Below are 22,157 nucleotides of genomic sequence, written 5' to 3' on the forward strand. Positions count from 1 at the left end.
TACATGACTTGATAACCATAATTGTGTTTAAACCTGTTTGGTATTTTAATTTCTCTTCTTTTGTATGGTCTTGTGGTAGTTTCATTTGGTTAATCTGGCCATTCTCCCCCAACACACACACTTGTAATTGTCCTTACAAATCAAAGAGAACTAGATATTATGATCTCAGTTTGATCCGACTCGGGACTTGCAGGGCTCTTTTTGTAGCAGGAACTCCTCTGCATATTAGACGACACACCCCTAATGTAGCCAATCCTCCAAGAGTTTACAGTAGTAGCAGTAGAAGAGCTCTGTAAGCTCTTGGAGGATTGGCTACATTAGGGGTGTGTCACCTAATATGCAAAGGAGTTCCTGCTACAAAAAGATCCGCATGGACTAGGCCTTGACTGTGGTTGATTAGTTCAGTTCTTCATAAACAAATTGAACGTACACACCTAGAATAATGTTCAGTCTCTTTTTTTCCTTAAAGCTGTTTCCAACTCCTCTTTCTTACCATGAATAATCCACAGTAGACAGAATCATCGGTATCTTCAGACAGTACAGCATCTTTGATGAAGTTTGCCATGGCTCGCAAAATGAATGATGCAAACAGATGCATATGGATGTAATTCCTTGTACAGCGAAGTCGTCTGTGCTCCAAAAAGAAAAAAATAGTGCTGGTTTCTGAATAGGAAATTTCTCAGTGATCTCAGCAGTCATATGAATATATACATCTGCTCACTACAGAGATCCCTCCAGTTTAAGAATTTTAACTGTAAACTATCTCCAGGGTCGCAGGTTTAGCTACCTGAGATCCTTTAATTGGAGTTGCCAGAGATTAAACCTGGGACTTTCTGCATGCGCAGGAAGTGTTCTTCTATGCCCTTCAAATCAGATTGAACCCTTAAGTACTCTCAGGGCTATTTTGGGGCAGGAACGCACAGGAACAGAGTTCCAGCTGGCTCCCAAGTTGGCCACGCCCAGCATGAACTCATTAGCATAATAGGCCACACTCAACAGCAGAAACTCATTAGGATTGGCTACATTAGGGGGGGGTGGCCTAACATGCAAAGGAGTTCCTGCTACAAAAAAAGGCCCCGGCCTGCTGTTGGGTGTGGCCTATTATGCTAATGAGTTCCTGCTGGGCTTTTTCTACAAAAAGATCCCTGAGTACTCTTAAGTACCCCATCAACAGTGATCTAATGCCAGTGCCTAATCTGATTACAATATCATGACATGATAAAAACTGAAAGCTTCCAAAAACTCTCACCATTATAATGAACCAGTTGTCACCTTATCTATGTCAGAAAAACCAACAGCATTTGGATCCAATCCATTATCTCTGTCTAAAGCATCCTTCTCCTGCCAACCTAGCAGTTTGAAAGCAAGATATTGCAAGTAGATAAATAGGTACCGCTTCCGTAGGAAGGGAACAGCGTTCCGTGAGCCTTGGTGTTTAGTCATGCCGGCCACATGACCACGGAAACGTCTTCGGACAGCGCTGGCTCTTCGGCTTGGAAACGGAGATGAGCACCGCAACCCTAGAGTCGGACTCGACTGGCTTTCGAGCAAGGGAACCTTTACCCTTTTATAGTATCCTTAGTCCACCTTTCCTCCAGTGTTCTTAGGATGGCATACATGATGGAAACTGTTTTAACTAAGAATACTGACACACTACCCAAGGATACAAGATTTGCTTCTTACTTCATAAGGTTACATCTTGCTATCTTGTCAATATATTTTATTTATTTGTTATATTTATTTATTTATTAAATGATAAACCGCCTTCCCCCCGAGGGCTCAGGGTGGTGTACATCATATTTCAAACATAGAATAGACTGAAAATATACAATAAATAGAAAATTAGTGCAGGTAACAAATAATTGATAAGTAATACAGGTAACAAATAATTGATAAAATAATAATAGAGAAAACAATAGTTTACAGTTTTGCGAGAATGCCAAGACTCCTTTCTACAAGTTCTTCATAAGAAACCAGCATATTTAAAAGAATTTAAATTTGTTGTGTAAAAATATATTTAAAATACAATCCATAAAACACAGCATAGGCTGCAAAGTCATCTCCACTAACAAATGGGGGAGACTTTTGCTGATTCCCCCACACACACCCACCACAGGATCCCATATTACACTTCCACATGGTTCTTGAGATTCCCCCCAACCTCCACGGGTAGTGTTTCAAGGGACAGGGAGACGGGAAGAAAAGATCTTTAGAGCCTATCAGTAGTAAGAATGGCACAGGGAACAACAATGCTTTGCAGGGGGGAGGATGTCTTGATGGTACGGTGGGAGGGTGGGGAGATTTCATGCCAATGTAGTTTGAAGATTAATAAATTTGGTTCTTTACAACTTTGGGCTTATTCCGTCCTCTGCTTTCTATAGTCATGCAGTCCTAATTGTTCGTTCGTCCAAAATTCCATTCAACAACTGCAGATACTATCATTTTGTCTATTAAAGGATTCACCCGAGAAGGAAAGCAAATGAAAATATAGAAAAAAAGAATTTTTCCTCACCTGAAAGAAGCCAGAATGCCTAAGGCCACTGTCAGGGCCGCCAGGGAGAAACTGTATCCAACAGTGTATGCAATATTTAACTTCATAATATAAGACTGCTGTGAAAAGACATACGACAGCACTTAGTTCAGGCAGAAATGTGTTCACACTAGGAATTCACCCAATTCATCATCTTGTTGTCACCGTTGTTAGTTTACAACATGCAGAGCCAGTTTGGTGTAGTGGTTAAGTGTGCGGACTCTAATCTGGGGGAACTGGGTTTGATTCCCCACTCCTCCACTTGCACCTGGCTGGATGACCTTGGGCAAGCCATAGTTCTGATAAGAGCTGTCCTTGAAAAAGAGCAGTTTCTGTCAAGAGCTCTCTCAGACCCACCTACCTCACAGGGTGTCTGTTGTGGGGAGGGGAAGGGAAAGGAGTTTGTAAAGTATGCCACAGCCTGACAAAGAAACACATCTATGCAGGGTAGCCAGCGTCCTATTTAAAGCAGGTCACCTGTCCTGTACCTACACTTGTAGCACTGGTGTACAAGGAACCAGTGGCTTGGAGAGACAGGCTGCAATGCACTGCTAATGCTGCATGTGTAGAACCAGGCCCAATTTAAGCTTAATGCCAGTCACAATTAATCCTGAACAGGTATGCTTCTTTTATGTATCCCATATCATGTTTAATATGGGCTTTTGGAGGAAAGGCTACAGTGAGAGAAACTAGTTGAAGAATCTCTCACACATCCTCTTCCTAATTCTCTATCCAGGAATATATTATTATGGAAAATAATGATGATCATGATGATAATGTGCTTTAAAAACTAGTCTTTGAAAAATAGGACCAACCTACCAGGGCCCAAGTCCACAGCACTGTTAAAATCTGGGAAGACATTATAGGTGGTCATGTGTCTAACCACAATAGTGTCTATGAGTACTTCAGCAGATATGTAGGGAGTGGCAGTGATGAGAAGACCATATCCATTGTATAACTGGATGACAAGGGCTCTTTTTGTAGCAGGAGCTCCTTTGCATATTAGGTGACACCCCCCCTAATGTAGCCAATCCTCCAAGAGCTGACAGAGCTCTTCCTACAGGGGCTACTGTAAGCTCTTGGAGGATTGGCTACATTAGGGGTGTGTGGCCTAATATGCAAAGGAGTTCCTGCTACAAAAAGAGCCCTTATTTCTTGATGATCCCCTCCATCTATTAAGTACTGATCTGCGTACTTCTTGGACCGGCTCTGCCTTTTCTGATCCAGTTTTGGCCTCTGCAATCCAGGTTCTTACTCTGTGTACCTATATTTTTCTGTGCCCTGCCTCAGCCTGCCACCCATCCTTGATCTAAGGTTGCTTTCATGTGGAGGTTTTGCTCCATATTCCCTGTAAAACTGCAATGTTGGGTTTTTTCCCTTCGACATCAAATTATCGTTTAATCGACCACTTTCATTTTAAAAAAGCAGACTCAGAGAAGGTTTGGGAGCCATGTAGCTGGGACATCAATTTCCACACCTCCCCGTCCCCACCTTGCACCATCATGCCCCCCAACCTCCCCTCCTGCCACCAGCACACTTTTTTGTTAGTAGGTCTGTCACTGTAGCATCATTCATTACACTGTAGCAATACATCTACTACCATTTTTTTTTCAAAATCCCAGGAAAAAGCATTCTGGCAGTGATGGAGGAGTAGGTGGGTGCCAGAATGCAGTCCTGGCTACCGGAAATGCAGAGGCATTTGCTGAAGCAATGAAGGTTCTACAAGGGTGATTTTCCATTGCCAGGACTGCATATCAAGGAATCTTCCCTGTGTGGATGTCTTGACTCAAATCCTGATGCAGACGTGACTTGATTAAGACTGACCTCTGTTTACTTAGCACAAGCACTAGGTTGAATCCTACAAGGCACAAGTACAAGGAACTCACAGAACTGGATCTTCTCCACCTTCCCCAATACATAAGAACATAAGAGACGCCAATGTTGGATCGGGCCAAAGGCCCATCCAGTCTAACACTCTGTATCACACAGTGGCCAGAAATACCAGTGCCATCAGGAGGTCCAGCAGTGGGGCCAGGACATTAGAAGCCCTCCCACTGTTGACCCCCCCCCAGCACCAAGAAGACAGAGCATCACTTGCCCCAGAGTCCCTATCTATACCTCGGGGCTAATAGCCACTGATGGACCTCTGCTCCATATGCTTATCTAATTCCCTTTTGAAGCCGTCCATGCTTGTAGCCGCCACCACTTCCTGTGGCCCCTCCAAAAACAAAAACAAAAAACCCTCCCAAATTGTCTTTGTGTTGATAGGGGGCTATCCCGGACAAAATGCCCTGCAGCAAGCGAAGCTGCAGGGAGGAGACAGAATTTGTGAAAATCATCACCCCAGCCTCTTCATCGGCAAAGAAATTGCTCAGCTGTGGAAGGCAGGGGATGTCTGCCTCCATGAGCTCTTTCATTTGTAGGGTTCAAACCACCATTTCCTTTCTGTATAAGTAATATCCACCATTCAATCCCAACTTTATAAACCCAGTTTACAAAAAAAAAATTAACCAGACTCAGAGTAACTTTACACATTATTGTAAATTTATTTTTGTTCCTTTGATTGTACTCCACACAAGTCTTTGATTCTTTCTATTTAACCCTAAGTGGAGGGGGGAAGAATTATCTCAGGGTGGTGATCTCCTTTGTCTGGTCAGCTATTGTTGTTTGGTTGCTGTATCTACTCTTATGGATGCTGTCTTGTGGGCATTGCTACAATGGTCTGCTCCCACAGAACAGATCAGTCTATTTTGAAGGATTTTTTTGTTTGTTCTGATTGGACAATACTATGTTCTGTCACTAGGTGCTGCTAGTTTTCTTGATTTTCCAGATCTCCGTCATGCTGTCTACCAAGCAGCCAGCCATAAGAAAGGTGAACCTAGCATTCTAAATGTAGAGAAAGGATCTTGGGATGCTTCCACATGGTAATGGTTACCTGCATTGCTTTTATCACTACTGTAAATGCAGAGCTTCCACACATGGGAGTTTTCTGCACACTTTCCTCCATCTTTTTTCCAGCTTCTCCATTCCATATGTATTCAGCAGCAACTCTGCACTGGCTTTCCGTTGTCACTGTGACAACTTGACACACACACACCCTTTTGGTTATTGCTGGAAACATGGTGCTCACAACAGGCTGACCACAACAAATGCACAGAAATGGACAGGACTTTTGTAGGGCAAGAAAATGTACCCCATTCCTTCCGGAAGGTACAGGCTGATAACATAGCAACATCATGTGGAAGCTCACCAAACAAAAAAGGCACTCAAGTTTTGAAGCCATGATGAAGAGAGACCTCTGTGAGGAAGCAGTCTTCAGCAGCAGCTACTTCAGACCAACACAGCTACCCAACTGAATCTAGCTAGTGGAAAAGTCTGACTTCCTGACTGAAAGTCCGGAGAGTCGAAGAGAAGACAATACTGAGCTTGATGGACCAATGGTCTGTCTCAGGATAAGGCAGGTGCCCTGAAAACAAATGCCTCATAATACAGCAATTGTGTGTTCATTCAAACCACCGACACCATAGACTTTTGCCATATCTGTAGCTGTTCTTCCATATTTTGGCCCCGGTCACACGGGCAGGAAAATGTGGGGGGGAAGCGTGGCTGTTTGCCCCGGAGCAAAATAACACGCGGCTGCGCGATCAGACGTCCCGATGAGGTCCTGTCAAAGTCCCGTGGTTAGGGGGGAGGTGCCGATCACAGGACAATCCTGATGCGCGGCAAAGAAGCGGCCTCCCTAACAAAAGGCTTTAACCCCTTCCAGGGCTGCAGAGGAATGCAACGTGTCCTCCATCCGATCCCCTCCAGGAGGAGCTTCAGCCGGGCCGCCCTCCCACCACACGCCCCCTGCACCTCCCCCTCTGCCGCCCGGTGCAGAGAGTTCCTCTCGAGCAGGCCAAGCCAGGAGTGGGAGGGGTACGGAAAAGAGGAGGGGGCTGTGTTGTTTGTTTTTAAATGAAGTGTGCGCATGCGCCGTTGGGTGCTTGTGCGCATCCCGTGGAGACTTGAAGAAAAAAACCTTTTAGCGATGAGACATGGGCGGGCACCGGATGCCACAACCTACCACCGGAAATGCGATCAGGCGCCCCCCCCCCGCTCAGAGGTACTAGTTTTTTACTCCGCATCTTCGGTGGGAAGCCTCGGGTTCGCCACGGGAGCTCTACGCTTCCCAGATGTGGCGCTGTGATCGCGCCCAGAAAATCCACCTATCTTCCGTCTCTGTAGCGTGGCTAATGTTCCGTGTGACCGCAGCCTTAGTTTCGTGGGTTTGGGAGCAGGCAATAGAGTTTGCATACAGCATTACAAAGCCCATCTAACTAAAAGTTTCGAAATTAGCAGTACCTATTGACAGAGAATAATATTATCCAATCAATCTGATTGTCTTCACCTAGGTTTTACTTATTTATAAAGATTAAAAAAAAAACAACCTTGCTTTTCAGCAGGTACAGCTCTCACACAAATTGCATAAATAAAAACATAAACCAAACACTGGCATCACTGAACAAACGTGAGCAAAAAAAAAATTAGAAACCTCAGTTAACAAAGCCACCAAATTCTAGCCACCAAATGTATGGATGAACAACTGACTTACAAGCACCAAGGTCCCCTCTCTGTTGAATCCCAGCAACAAATTAATTCCATAATCTGGGGGCCATCATTAAAAAAGTGCTAATTGTGGTGACCACCAACCTGACTGAAGGAGGGTCCACCAAAATATTGTTTGTACTTGATTTCATTGGGGAGGTACATATTGAGATGGTGCTTCCTCAGATACGAATCATTTGAACTCACCCGTGGTCTCTGTGCAATTAAAGTAGCATTCACTTCTTTCAGATCATAGTCACAAGCAATGTGCGTTCTAGGGAACCTCTTTGACCAGCCTTCCCTGGTGCAGTTACGATATATATACCCTGGATGGCAATGTAAGCAAAAAAATAAATTATATGATTAGGCAATGCACTGTACATTGGTCTCCCCTCAAAATCAGTTCAGAAACTACAGTTGGTGCAGAATGCCACAGCTCAGCTATTTCCAGAAGATAGATGGAGTATGCATATTACATTCTGCAATCACTCCATTGGCTGCCCATTAGTTACCAGAATCAATTTAAAAGTATTCGCCGTCACATACTGTTAAGTCGCTCGCTTAACAAAGTAGTCGGAGAGTGATTCAGCAAAGGTTCAACTTTATTCAACAACTCGAACACAACTCCAACATGGATCAACATCTGATAGCCAGAACAGCTTTAGCATTAAAGCTGTTCCCTTTTTAAACTCTTCCGGCTAATGTAGCCACACCTTACTGTACATTACCAACCAATGAGATTGTTTACATAAGGACCAATCATTGATGTTCCCGCTCAGGGAGCTTGCTGACAAGTGATTGGTAGGTTCTTCCTGGGCTAGCATTGTGATTGGATGGATTTGGATCCTAGCCCAGGACGAAGCTTTACATGACACTTCAACGAGGTGATTCACATACACATGCATTCAATGGCAGTTATTGAATACATTACACATACAAAGCCCTTCACGGCCTTGCACCCTCATACCTGAGAGACCGTCTTCCCTCCTACGCTCTACCGTAACAGCTGAGCAGGGCCTTCTGCAGGTGTCAACATGCAAATGGGCAAAATCAGCAAGTGCCTGTACAGGTGCCTTCTCCATTGTGGTGCGCCCCCCCCCCCCACCTTGTGGAATGGTCTGCCTGGGGAGGTCAGGAAGGCTCCCGCTCTCCTGGCTTTCCACCAGCTATGCAAAACTGAATTATTCAAGAGGGCATTTCTACACAGGCAACAGGGTAACGTTGTACAAAATGATTCACAAAGCTACGTGAGCAAATGATTAGGGACTGTGGCCTATACGACTGTGGGGTCTTTGAATGACAAAGGAATAAAGTGGAGCCTTTGGGTGGCAAGGAACTAAATGAAGATGGGGAGATGGCAGAGAAGCTCAACAATTTTTTTTGCTTCTGTGTTCACGGTGGAAAGTGTGGAGCCCGTGCCACAGCCCCTCAGAAAGGGAGTCTGAAGAACTGAGCCAAATTGAAGTGACCAGAGATGAAGACTTACTGGGGAAATTACAAACCAATAAGTCTCCAGGTCCTGATGGCATACACCCAAGAGTTCTTAAGGAACTCAGATGTGAGATAGTTGATCTACTAACCTGTATATGCAGCCTATCACTAAATTCAGCCACTGTACCAGAAGACTGGAGAGTAGCAAATACTACACCAATTTTTTAAAAGGGATCCGTAGGGGAACTAGAAAATTACAGGCTAGTCGGCCTAACAACTGTTTCAGGCAAAGTAGGAGACACTATAATCAAAGAGAATTGTTAGGTACATAGAGGGACAAAGCCTGCTGAGGGGAAATCAGCACAGCTTCTGCAAAGGGAAGTCCTGCCTCACCAACCTTTTGCCGTTCTTTGTGAAAGTGATCAAGCATGGAGACAACAGTGACTTGGTAGATATATACTTGGACTTTCAAGAGGCTTTTGACAAGGTACCTCACCAAAGAGTTGTGAATAGACTTAGCAGTCATGGGATAAGAGGACAGTTTTTCTTATGGATTAAAAAGTGTTTAAATGACAGGAAGCAAACAGTAGGAATAAATGGACAGTTCTCACAATGGAGGGAAGTAAGCACTGGGGTCCCACTGTCAGCAAGCTGCCAATGTGTTTTCTTATGCGTTCTGTATGCCATTGTATATTCCCTATGTAGGCGCTTCTCTGTTCTCTAGATATGCGCTTGTCTGCTTTCACTTTCCCATGTATGCTGGTTGTTGCGCTTAATTGCCTAGTTGCAGGAACGTCCGTATCTCTCAAGGCCACAGGTGGTTGCTGGCGGGTAGGAGCTTGGGTGATCTCATGGTACTATCCATGAGAAGCAAATATGTTATGGTTACCCGAGGCTCAATGGCGCGCGCGGGAACTCCCGTAATTGGGCCTCAGCTTTTTGAATTTCCTATAATCCATTGAGTCCCATGCTTTTGCCTCATTCTGAACAGTGATCCTGTTATGCACCTATAGCTTCAAAAATAAAGTAAAACCTTTTCTACAAGTGTGTACTTTGTTGATGTGATGGGAATCTGACACCCAAAAGGGCTGGTACTATGGGGGCTGGTACTATTTAATTTATTCATCTGGAACGAAGGATAAGTAGTGTAGTGGCCAAATTTGCAAATCAGGATGGTGAAAACCAAGGCTGACTGTGAAGAACTCCAAGAGGACCGCCACAAACTGGGTGAGCGGGCGGCAATGTGGAAAACAAAGCTCAAAGTTGGTAAGTGTAAGGTGATACATACTGGGAGAAAAAAAATCCAACTTCAAGTCTAGGCTAATGGGGTCCGAACCTGCTGAGACTGAGAGGGGAAAAGATCTTGGGGTCGTAGTGGATAGCTCAATGAAAGTGTCAACCCAGTGGGCTGCAGTGGTGAAAAGGGCAATTTTTTTTTTTTTGGGGGGGTATGATTAGGAAAGGGACTGAGAATAAAATGGCCAATATTGTAATGCCCCTGATGGAAGACTCGGACGACGACATGAGTTTGCACACGTTTCTTGTACTTAACACAAGACTAACCAAAACGGCCCTGCAAGGCCAACTATATACACACCCACCCAGCACAGCCCTGGTCCATTGGCAGGTTTGAATCTCCCGCCCAAGTGGCCAATGGTTGGAGCTGGGGGGAACTAGGATCCTATGTTCCCATTGTCCAGGGGACCCAAGCTCCTGTCTTGCCGCGGACCCCTAGTGGCGGTCCACGTACACAACAGCCCCTGTACAGATCTATGGTGCGGCCTCATTTGGAATACCGTGTACAGCTCTGGTCACCATATCTCAAAAAGGATATTGCAGAACTGGAAAAAGTACAGAGGAGGGCAACCTAGATGATTAAGGGGTTAGAGCACCTTCCCTAAAAAGAATGGCTGAAGAGCAAAAATTTTCTCCCTCTCCCAAAAGCCGGACTGGAATGGATACAGTGCCATTGTGTCATCCAGGAAATTCTGGAGTTGCTCCGCCAACGCTCTCTCAGTTACCTTTCCCAGAAATAAAAGATTTGAGACTGGGCGGTAACTGGATGGATCCATAGGTCCAAAGTTGGCTTCTTTAAGAGCAGTACAAGTACAGCCTCTTTTAATCCCTCCAGATAGACCTCCAAATCAAGGGACAGATTGATATCATCATCATCATTATTTATTACGGTCAAAGACCCATCAAACAGCATACAGGATCATAAAAAGCAAACCCAGGTTACCAAAACATTAGAGAGAAGATACATCATAAGGAATATTAAGGAGGAGCTTGCGCTTTGCAAATGCAATAAAAAGAAATTTAGCAACATTCCTTGATATTGCAATGGATTTGACCTCCAATAGATATTTCAGCACAAGTTCCTCAGAGTGGGTTGCTAGTTGTCCTTGGACCCTAAATGACCTTAATATAGGTGTAATTAAGAGAACTCTTTCTTCTGCATAATAAGAGCAATGAAATGGGACAGATTGATAATATCTACCAGAGGGTCCCAGCCTTCACCAGCCACGAGGGACATGTGTCTAAGAGGGAGACTTAGATACAGTTGGAAATCTGGTGCCTATTTGCAGGGCTGGAAGACATGATGGTGAAAGGGAAGGGGGGGCATTTTTAAAATCCAAGCAGCCTTGCTTCTGGTTAAAATTCTTGGGTTGATTATGGGACTCAAGACTTTCTGGAGGGCTGGAAGACGAGTTTGTGAAGGGGAAGGGGTTGGAGAATGGGCATTTTTAAAATCCAAGCGGCCTTTCATTAACCCCCTGAAAAACTAGAGTGTGATAATCCACGCTGTCCTGAAAGCCACTTAGCAGCCAATCGAGTCTGAGCATGGATGGGTTAACATCAGGATGTTTGTCACACTGAATCACTGATGCCCTGAGCACCCACTGCCCAATGAGCTACTTCTCTTTTCCCAGGTGACAACAGCCACGATTGCACTGCATCAGTTCATCACTTGAGATGCTCAATAGAGTCAATGCATCTTTATGGTACCACTATGGCACTGAAGTGCTATATCGGTTTAGCGGTTTAGCATTCACATTAGAACTGATTTTTTAAAAGGCTGAGGAAGATTGCGTGCCCGGCGGAAAAGGATGGTGGTGGGGGAATGGCATTGCAGGAAGCACTACAGGCATTTCAAACAGCACAACACAGTGATTCAGAAGCGCAATGAAGGGGTTGAAAACAGAAGAAAGCAGTTCACATCAACAATGGCTCGGGATTGCTCCACCAACGGGAGGCAAGCAGGTTTGTATGAACAGTAAATAAATTCAGCTAGCAGCCGGTTACTAGAACGGGTCTGTCTGAAATGACAGGGAAAATCTGTTAGTAACCTGTTACTAAACCGGAATAGATAGGCAGTCTGAAAAGGGCCAAAGAGTTTCTCCATGTGAGAAGCAGAAACAGCTGGGTGGGATTTGTCTTATGGAATGCCAAAGGGTTATGTTCTCTCACCCATGCTCTTCAATATCTATATGAGACTGCTGAATGAGATCATCCAGATCTTTGGAGATGAGTGTCACCAGCATGGAGACGGCACCCAGCTCTACATTTCTGTTTTCAAGCCTCCAGATGCATCCATCCTGGTTCAGAGCCAGTGCTATGAGGCCATGATCTGGTGGCTAATGTAAAACAAGCTGAAGCTGAATCCAGACAAGACAGAGGTAATGCTGGTTGGGAAGACTGATGTTCTGGAGGTCCATATTATCCACTTATCCTGTAGGGAATACAGCTGGCTTTTTCAGAGCAAGTTAAAAACTTAAGGGCATTCATGGACACAGCCGTGCTATTTGAAAAGCAGGTTGAGGCAGTGGCCAACATCTTCAACTGCATCTGGTTTGCCAACTCTCTCCTTTCTTGGACTCAGAAAATGTGGACATGCTGATCCATGGTTTTGTAACCTAACGGTGTGATTACTGTAACACGCTCTACATTGGGCTGCCTTGAAGACCTGGAAACGGCAGCTGATCCAGAATGTGGCAGCCTGATTGTTTACAGGAATTCGCCAATGAGAACACATCTTGCCCATTTTGAAACAGCTGCATTGGCTGCCATTTTTTTCAAGTCCAATTCAAGATGCTGGTTATGACCTTCAAAGCCCTCCTTGGCCTGAGGCTCTGAGGATCATCTCCTCCCATATGTTCCTGTGCACCAATTACAGTCTTCAGGTTGCCACTTGCTAGCTGTTCCCCCATTTAGGTTGGTCAACTCTGTGGAAGGTTCTCCCTGAGGAGGTACCATCATTCAGGAGGTACTTCAAGGCTTGCTTGTTTGCCAGGGCTCTTGATGGAGAAGTTCGCATCTTTGGGGGTGAGGGTATTGGTTTTTATCTCTAATGTTTAATTGGTAATGCTCCCTGAGCCAAGAGGAAAGATGGGATACAAATATTTTAATAAATAAAATAATGGAAGTAATAGGAACACCAAAGCAGGGAGTGGCTGACTACCTTTACAATACTTATTAGCAAGGTTTACATAACGCGGTACTTTTCTGCCACCAGTTTCTTGATTTTTGTTAGACTCTTGCCAAGGGATTGTCCTTGAGAAGCAGAACATGACACAAGTGACCTCCAAAATAAACATTTTTCACACATTAAATTAGAATGTTCCTTTAGTCTTTGGTACTGAACAAGTACAGTCCCAGAGAAGATTATATTTTTGCTAGCCAATGCCAATGCCGATGTATCCTATAGAATGGCTCTATTTGCCTTGGCTGCAAGGAAAATACGGGCCAACGCTGTTCTTAGGGGAACTAGCTAATACTGATTTTAGTGGGTATGCTGTGAATTAATCAACTGTTTATAACCCTGGTTTTAGGGATTCATAATGTTTTAGACTGTATTTTATTTTATACAATTTTCTATGTTTTATTGCATTCTTCTCTGCTCGTGTAAAGGATGAGATGGTTAGACAGTGTCATAGATGCAAAAAACATGAAATTGAGCCAACTTCAGAGGACAGCGGAAGACAGGAGGGCCTGGCGGGATCTGGTCCATGGGGTCGCAAAGAGTCGGACTCGACTGTGTGACTGAACAACAACAACAAAAATGGCTAAATACAATAAAAACCTTCTCTCTCTACTGAACAATTAAACTCTGGCCCGTGTCTCTCTTAAGTCATTTCATTTTTAGCTTTACCTTTTTTCCCAGTTATGATCTGGAAGACTTTGGGGCAAGGAGCTCGAACGGTTTGCCCAACTGAAGAGGACAGCCAACAGGTCATATTGTCCCACATTCCAAGGCATCCACCTAACATTCAAGAACAGAAACACAATTGTTTAAATTCCAGAAGCTGGGAGAAAATGCATCCCATCGTTGTGGTATAAAGAAAGTTTAAGAGATCCAAAGTTGGATACAAGCTCCTATGAACTGGGTGAGTTTGTGGTAGCAGACTTTTCTCACCCTTCCCTCCCTCCAGTAGCACCCTGCATCCCCTGAAAAGTCATTGCTGAGGGCCAGGAAACTTTCCAGAACAATATACCATGTGGTTCAGAAGGCTGCAACAATAAATGGAAACTGGTCAAAATCAACCCACTCACCACTTTACACAAGTGGAACTCAAGCTTAAAAAGCATTGTCAGCATGGGAAGGGGGGAGATTTTTGCTAATCCCCTCTTCTTGATGGCATATTGTTCAAGAGCATTTGTTCTGGAGGATTCTCCAACCATCAGCAGTGGCTTTTGGAGAGCTATAGAAGGCTGCTGGAGGAAGGCGAAGACAGCAAAGATCTGCTTACGTGAACTCACTTTGTTATACAAATTAATATCCAGTCAAAAATAGAAGACTGAAGTCAAAATGAGGAGGAAGATCTTGTATTTTATTGCAATGAAATACGGAAAACAGTTGACTGCTTTCTGAGCCCAATCAGCAAATACATGAAGTTAAATACTTAATATGACATCATCATACCATCATCATGAAAATAATATTCAGAAAGCATAACTGGTTACAAAAGCTTAAACAACATTTACATAAAAATCTTCTTATTGGTCAAATGTAAGAAAGGTGTGTCTATACAATAGTGTCACATATTTACTTGACCTAACCTAAGTCATATCGGCCACAGCTTGTTCTCACCCAAACAAAGGTGTTTTTCTCTGATACCAAGTAAAAGATCCTTTTTGACCCAGACACTTATGAAGTTGTAACCTAAACAATTAGAACCATGAACCTTCTACCTTCTTCTGTACCAAAAGAATGCTATTGTCTTGTCTGCTAACATCAGCTGAAAAAATACCCTGACCCCCAAAGAAGAGAGGCCTTCATTACATTCCAATAAGATGGTAAACCTATAATAAATCTATAAAACCCAGAGAAATATGAAGAATCAAAAAAGAGGAAAATCTATATAGTCCCATCTCTACTACAACTTGGCTCCTGGGATCCATTAAAGGAGGGACCGTATTCAGCCTGTGCTGAAAGCGCTGCACTGGCTGCCGATAGCGTTCCAGATTCGCTTCAAAGTGCTGGTTTTGACCTTTAAAGCCCTCAATGGCCAGGGTCCAGCCTACCTGAGGGACCGCCTTTCTCCATATATTCCCCCAAGGGCACTTCGGTCGGGAGGGAGGCATCTCCTGGAAATCCCAGGCCAGAAAGAAGCTAAGTTTGCTGTGACTAGGGCTAGGGCATTCTCGGTGGCGGCTCCTACCTGGTGGAAAGAGCTCCCGGAGGAGATCCAGGCCCTGCGGGACCTTTCTCAGTTCCGCAGGGCCTGCAAGACGGAGCTCTTCCGCCAGGCCTTTGGATAGGAGCCGCCGCCACCACCATTCCATCTGCATCCCTATGCCCTAGCGAATTTAACAGCTGACTGTCTTGCCCCCGGGGGGTGGAGTGTGGCACTGGAAATGGCCCTGAGTATGAGACTGTCGGTAGCTAGGTGAGGTTAAGATCTTCCCTCTTGCTGAAGTTTGCTATATATTGCTATATATCTGATTGTAATTTATGGTTTTAAATTATATGTGACTGTTTTAACTATATGTTTTGTTTTAAATTATATGATATTGTTTTACTTGGCACTCGGTGCCCCTGTTAGCCGCCCTGAGCCTTCGGGATAGGGCGGGATATAAATGCGAAAATAAATAAATAAATAAATAAAATATGCTTCTATTTCCATTAGAATATGTGAAACAAGGAGGTCCATGGCTTGGGTCCACATTTTTAACACATTGAAACTGAGGACCAAGAAGATAATAATAAAGATTCAAATAGTACTTTGTCTTAGGGAAAAAACACTCTCTGCACATTCATTCCTTCATAACAGGATAAGCAGCAGTGCTCCATTCAGGACGCTTCCCATTTGATGCTGGTGTGATGGCAGTTTACTAGAAATGCTTCCCATTTGATGCTGGTATGGTGGCAGTTTACTAGAAATGCTTCCCATTTGATGCTGATATGATGGGAGTATACAATTAAGCAGGGCTTTCTTTGTAGAAAAAGCCCAGCAGGAACTCATTAGCATAATAGGCCACAACCAACAACAGAAACTCATTAGCATATCCAGCCACACCCATGAGAGCATAGTTTATTAGCACATTAGGCCACACCCCCATGTTACCAGAAGTGTGGTTATCCAGCCACACCCACCTTTTGCTCCTTATTCTGTTTACCTTGTTTGTTGTCAAAACCCAGGGCTTTTTTGTAGCAGGAACTCCTTTGCATGTTAGGCCACAGCCCTAATGTAGCCAATCCTAATGCATTTCTGCTATTGGGTGTGGCCTATTATGCTAATGAGTTCCTGCTGGGCATGGCCAACTTGGGAGCCAGCCGGAACTCCGTTCCTGTACATTCCTGCCCAAAAATAGCCCTGCAATTAAGGATTTCAATTTAGGCACCAATCCCAAATGACATCCCACAACACATCTTAAAAGAAATTCACCTTACAGGCACTGTAACAACCCCCTCCAAGGCTGCAGCCTGGTTCATGACATCACATCTTGGAAGGATTGCCACAAGCTAAAGCAAAGGGCCCAGCACCATCCTACCTCAGCCCCTCCTGCTGGCTCCAGGGTTGATAGGTTACTGCTTGCCATCACTAAGGTATGAGTTTGACTGGGAGAGTCTTGTTGGATGTCCACTTGCATTTGCGATAATGAAGCTCCCCAGGTTCTCCTGGCTCCCTCAAGCTAAGTCATACCCAGTAGTATATAATGGAAGCAGCCACAGGCAAGACAATACACACTCCCTTGGTCCCTTTTCCCAAGGTCACTCACCAAGGAGAACTAGGCAAACAGAATAATATGGAGGACAGGACTTCAGTAATGTGGTGCCAGTTCATAGGTTTTAGGTGCTTAGAGACCTAGGCATGTTGCCTGGGGTTCAAACTCCAGGTGATACAGTTACAATAACAATAAGAATGTTATTGTCTTGATGGGAACAGCAAGGAAGATGCATATGAAGCATCTGGACGTAAAGACTGCTTTTCTACATGGAAAAATAAAGGATGATGTTTACGTGGAACAGCCACCAGAATTTGAATAACCCAAAGACAAGCAACTCATGTGTAAACTGTAAAAGAGCATGATGGTTAATGAGGGTAGGATAGTAATTCTTGAAATGTGGCTTTTAAAAGTCCATCATTACCTTTCTTCTCAGACTTAGTATTTCTTCCATTGACCCCAAACACATGGTCAAGATGGCATCTCCAGGTAAAGACTTAGTCCTTTCCTGGCTTGTGTACAGAAGAGCCCAAGAGTTAAGAGAGCTTCTTCCTCATGTCCTGAACATCTATAATCTCCCTTTTGAGAATCCCCCCGAGGGGGGGGCGGGAGTCAGTCTTGGTCTTTCTGACTCAAGAGGAAGAAATTGCTACCTAGCGGCCTTTCTGCTTTAAAAGTCTCTATCTCTTTAGGTATGACATTCTAGCAAGAAGTGAGACAATAAAACCTTTGCTCTTACTTCACCCACAGCTGTTTGCATCTGTAAGCACTCTGTGTTTGGGGCTTGTAGTGTATCAGACCCCTACAGGGCCGGGCATGCCTGGGCTTGCCCAGACACCAAACACAGCTAGCTTCAGACCAAAAGACAATGGGCAGTAGGATCCTAGCCAGGCCCAATGAAAGGGCTAGGTCCCAGGCCAAGAGGCCAAGAGGTCTCTTGGTTACTGTAAATAGCCTATCGGGAGTGGGGTGTGTATTGGTGGAGGGTTTTTCTGAGAGAATATAAGCCGGCCTGCGAGCCGGGTATCTTGTCTTTGTTCCTGACTAAATAAAGGTATGCTCAGCTGAAATCACTCTCCGTATGCATACTTTTCAGGGCTCGATGACTCACTCTCCCCACACACACATTTTCCTTTTTGCCAGCTACAAACTCACCATCAGGTTCCAACTCATAGAAGGCGTGCAGTCACAATGGTTGAATTATTGGAGTGAATTCCAGGATGGAGAAGCTGTTTTATATACATGGATTTTAATGCTGATTAAAAGGTTTTTTAATCATGTGCTGCCTTGGGGGGGGGGGGCTAAGTTGGATAGAAAGGTGGCATAAAATATTTAAATAAAATAGCATGGCCATCAAGGTGTTACTGGAGAGCGACAACAGCTGCACAAAAAATGTGATTGTCAAGCGTAGGGCAGTTGTGTGCACTGGCCTTTATATAACACAACCACTTGTATCCTTTCCCCTCTAATGCTGCCGGTATTTCCCAGGTGCTGGAAATATACAAAGGGCTTCTTTTATTTACCCTCTGTCATACAATAATATGCGTTGGTTTAGATAATTTAGGCCTGATTCCTGCAGAACCCAAACAGCACAGGAATTGGCAGTACACAAGCCTCCATTAACTAAGCCTGATGGATATTAATCATGCATTTCTAGCAGCATTTGTTAAAGAAACCGTGATAAATGTGCTGGGAAATGGGAGGGCAGCTGATCTTGTACAGCCTAGTTCTGTTTCACCCACACACACACATACACACACACTTACCCATTCCAGGTGTATTGAATATTCATAACTGAGTGTCCCTGACAGCAAGAGTATAGTGAGCCCAAGCATAGCGGGGAACAGACAGACAGCACACAGGGCTACTACTGTCAAAGGTTCCCACAGACCAATGGTTGCATGTTGGAGGGATATAATCTGAATTCAACTCACTGATAAACAGGGTGGGCAAGGCCACTCTGTTTTGTTTATATAAGACAGTAGTGTATCAATAAAATGTCATTAATCAAGACCAGGAAGCAGCAAATATTACTCCTCAATCAACCATTGTTCTGAAATCTGTTTCTCAGAAGGGAAACCCTTCCCTAACCCCAGGAACATATGTCGCCCACAATAATTTACCTAAAACTACCATAAAGAGAGGCATAAATCACTCTGTGCACCAATACCAGCACTCTAAACACGCCAGATGTAATTACCACATGCAGTGTTTCTTCTGTAATGGAGGAAACAGGAGACATTTGGGAGATATGTTTGCGAGTCATTTTTTCAAACAACACCAAACAGGTGCAAAAACAGAAATGTGGGTCATAAAATTAAACTGATTTTAAGTGCTAATAGGAATATTCCCTGAATACTATTAAAATGGGGTTGTGTGACCATTTTAATATGGTGAATGTTAATGGAGGGTTTCGAGTTATGTGTAGGATGTTACTGTTAAGAGGCGGTGGGAAAGAAAAATGCAGTGATATTGGAAGCAGAGTTCATTCATCTCATTCATCCCAAAGGGAATCTCATCTCCCATCCACCAGACGCAAACTGACACACAGTTTCTGAGAGATAATGCCATGGTTTGATGAGTTCCTTCTGGTTTGTAGCACATTTCTTCCCTCTAGATGAGGTGTGGATGTCAGAAGGTTCAATGTGACCAAGGGACAGGAGAGTTAATGTGTCTCTGGCACCCAGACCCATAGGAAGATCAATTGCCTCTTTGTTTGAGTACTATTCCCATTTATCTCAGGGCAGTGATGACAACTTCACTGTGAGAAGAGCTCTGCAGTTAAAAGAGAGTGGGTACTACTTTCCCCTGCCCTCCATGGGCAGAAAAATCTCCAGAATGCAGTCACATTTGACTAGCACTGGGTAGTAATACCAAGAGCATATAGCGAAGAGTGAGATCGCACAGACTGATACCACCAACAGAATCTGCACATTCAGATGAACATCTGCCAGAAGCCTGATGTATGGACAAATGTATGCACATAGACATTCACCAGGACTTGAGAGAGGAGGAGGACATCTTATTTAAGAGAATAATCTGAGAATGGAATTAGTGTTCCCACAGAGTTGGTACTTTACCTGAACTTCCAAGACGCTCATTGTCAACGGTCCTATTCTCTTCTTCCTGGGAGAGGATCGATGTGCAGAGTTCTTCTTCCCTCTTCATAATTTTCAGCACTTCACACGATGTGATCATGGCTCCAATCTGCTGTTTTTAGAAAATAACTACTTTATTATCTGCCAATAGCTAAACATATTATCTACAAAATGTAACATCTACAAAAAGTTGTCTGGGACACACTGGATTATAATACATGACTCTTAAAGTGCAGGGTTTTGAAATGAGATGATGATTTTTAATATTATGCTTCCTTTCTGGGCTTAGTTGGAGCCAGAAATCACTAGAGCTTAGAACTAGGACTTGTTCTGTTTAGCTCATGTGTTGGACTAGGTTTGGGGAGATGCTAATTCAAAAATCCCTACCTTGCCAAGAAGGTCACTTCTTGGTCTAATCAGTGATTTTAGTCTAATCAGTCTTTCTTAGTCTAACCTATCTCACAAGGATGTTAGGAGGATAAAATAGAGGATGGGAGATCCGTGTATGTAGTCCTGAATTCACTGGAGGAAAGGCTAGGATAAAAGTGTGATAGATTTTCATGACAGCTTCCGCCACAGGAAGCAGGAAGCAATCATAAACTGAAGAGTGACTTTGAGTTTGGCCAGATTTCCTTTTCTTCATCAGTGTGCAAGGAACATATGCCTTTACAGAATGGGGATGAGGGGGAACGGGTTTCGGGACCATGCCCGGTAGTCTTCTGGAAGTCTTCAGCTCTGGCATTTCGCATTTAAAAATTAAGCACTAATTAAGCTGTAATCGGAAATAATAATGTTAACCATGAATACACGTGCTCCTTCAGATACAACCTTTACACATCTGACCTGATCTACACTAGGATATACACAAAAGGCTTCAAGAAATCATTTACACCAAGCCTGCAGAACTTTTAACCTACCTGCCATGCATTGCCATCTGCCGCCTGGACAATCTTATTTGGCTGCAGTCCCAGGTAGGCCATTATGAAGGCCCCTGGCAAGCTTCCATGTACAGCTGGGGGACTGTGTTCAGTTTGGTGGGTCACCCTTTGATTTTACACAGTCCTCTGCTACCCTGTTTCCCCGAAAATAAGACCTACCCCAAAAATAAGCCCTAGCAGGATTTCTATGCATTTGTGGTATAAGCCCTAGTGTGTCTTCTTGAGAAAAAATAAATATAAGACAGTGTCTTATTTTCGGGAAAACACGGTAGTACACAAGAGACACAGTTTTTAAGGGAAACCGCTGAACAGAATCAGCTACAGCTTGGCCTGGGTGCCACTTGTATTGTGTCAATGGACTTGAGTTAGCTTCTTCCACTGAAAAGAGCATGTTCCTGAACTAGTGGGACTTTATGCCAAAGACTTCACACCACTGAATGTGATATAGTTTAGTAGGACATGATCTGTAAGTGCATGTAGTTAAAAGCCTGCTGCAACTTTGTTCTGGAAGCCCCCATTACCATTGGCACAGATATGATTTGTATTGCTTACAAGTGCTGTTTCCGTGCCATTTGCCCCTTTATCTAATACCATTTTAATCTAATGTACATTTTCCCCTCTTGCATTTTCATGTCAGACTATGCCAAAGTAACCCAACTGCCTCTTGAAACAGGTTGGCAGAGTTTCCTCGCCTGTTCCATCTTACATTACCTTTCATTACTTTTTTTAATCAGTGGAAATGGCTCTTGCAACATGCTCAGTATTGGAACTGGATAACCATGCAAAAACGAAGCAAGAAGGGGAAATCCCTCAGTACTAGCAATGGAAAACACAAGGAAAGACCACAGGATATACGGGATACAGTAATCTCTGCCCATCAGAAATGGCTCAAAAGTATACAGGATTTCAAACTTCGTAACTAATCTATTTTGTAGCCACATTATTAGTTTCGTAATTGTTACATATTTAGTATTACACAAGGGGGGACCCGCGATACTCGCGGGGGGGGCAGTCTCTCTCTTTCCCCCGTTCTCTCTCTTCCCCCCCAGTCTCTCTCTCTCTCTCTGTGTCTCTCTCCCCCCTTCTCTCTCTTCCCCCCCAGTCTCTCTCTCTCTCTCTCTCTCCCCTCTCTCTCTTCGTCCCACAGTCTCTCTCCCCCCCTTCTCTCTCTTCGCCCCACAGTCTCTCTGCGAGGCTCCTTAGCGGCGGCAGCGTTTTTCTCCCCCCCCACTCCCCTAGCCCTGACATTTCCCGGCCGCTCGGCCGTCCGACTGGCTCTGAGGCGGCGGCGGCAAGGCTCCTTAGTGGCGGCGGGTCCCCCCCCCAACCCTCCTGGCCCTGACGTTTCCCGGCCGCCCGGCTGGCTCCGAGGTGGCGGCGGCGAGGCTCCTTAGCAGCGGCGGCTGC

General features: G+C 44.3%; 1 protein-coding gene across 1 annotated transcript in view; it reads right to left on the minus strand.

The window, feature by feature from the left end:
- Nucleotides 1–19,912, minus strand: part of SCTR (secretin receptor) — a 31,408-nt gene extending 11,496 nt beyond the window's left edge. The window contains exons 1-5 of the mRNA XM_015409501.1: nt 19,795–19,912; nt 13,698–13,808; nt 7,325–7,443; nt 2,513–2,610; nt 494–629 (exon numbers count right to left, since the gene is read on the minus strand). Of these exons, the coding sequence (XP_015264987.1) occupies nt 494–629; nt 2,513–2,610; nt 7,325–7,443; nt 13,698–13,808; nt 19,795–19,912 (582 nt within the window). The remainder of the gene's footprint in view (nt 1–493; nt 630–2,512; nt 2,611–7,324; nt 7,444–13,697; nt 13,809–19,794) is intronic.
- Nucleotides 19,913–22,157: the final 2,245 nt, after the last annotated feature.

The sequence above is a fragment of the Gekko japonicus genome, unplaced genomic scaffold, assembly GCF_001447785.1.
Source record: "Gekko japonicus isolate JY-2015 unplaced genomic scaffold, Gekko_japonicus_V1.1 scaffold986, whole genome shotgun sequence".
NCBI classification, from domain to species: domain Eukaryota; kingdom Metazoa; phylum Chordata; class Lepidosauria; order Squamata; family Gekkonidae; genus Gekko; species Gekko japonicus.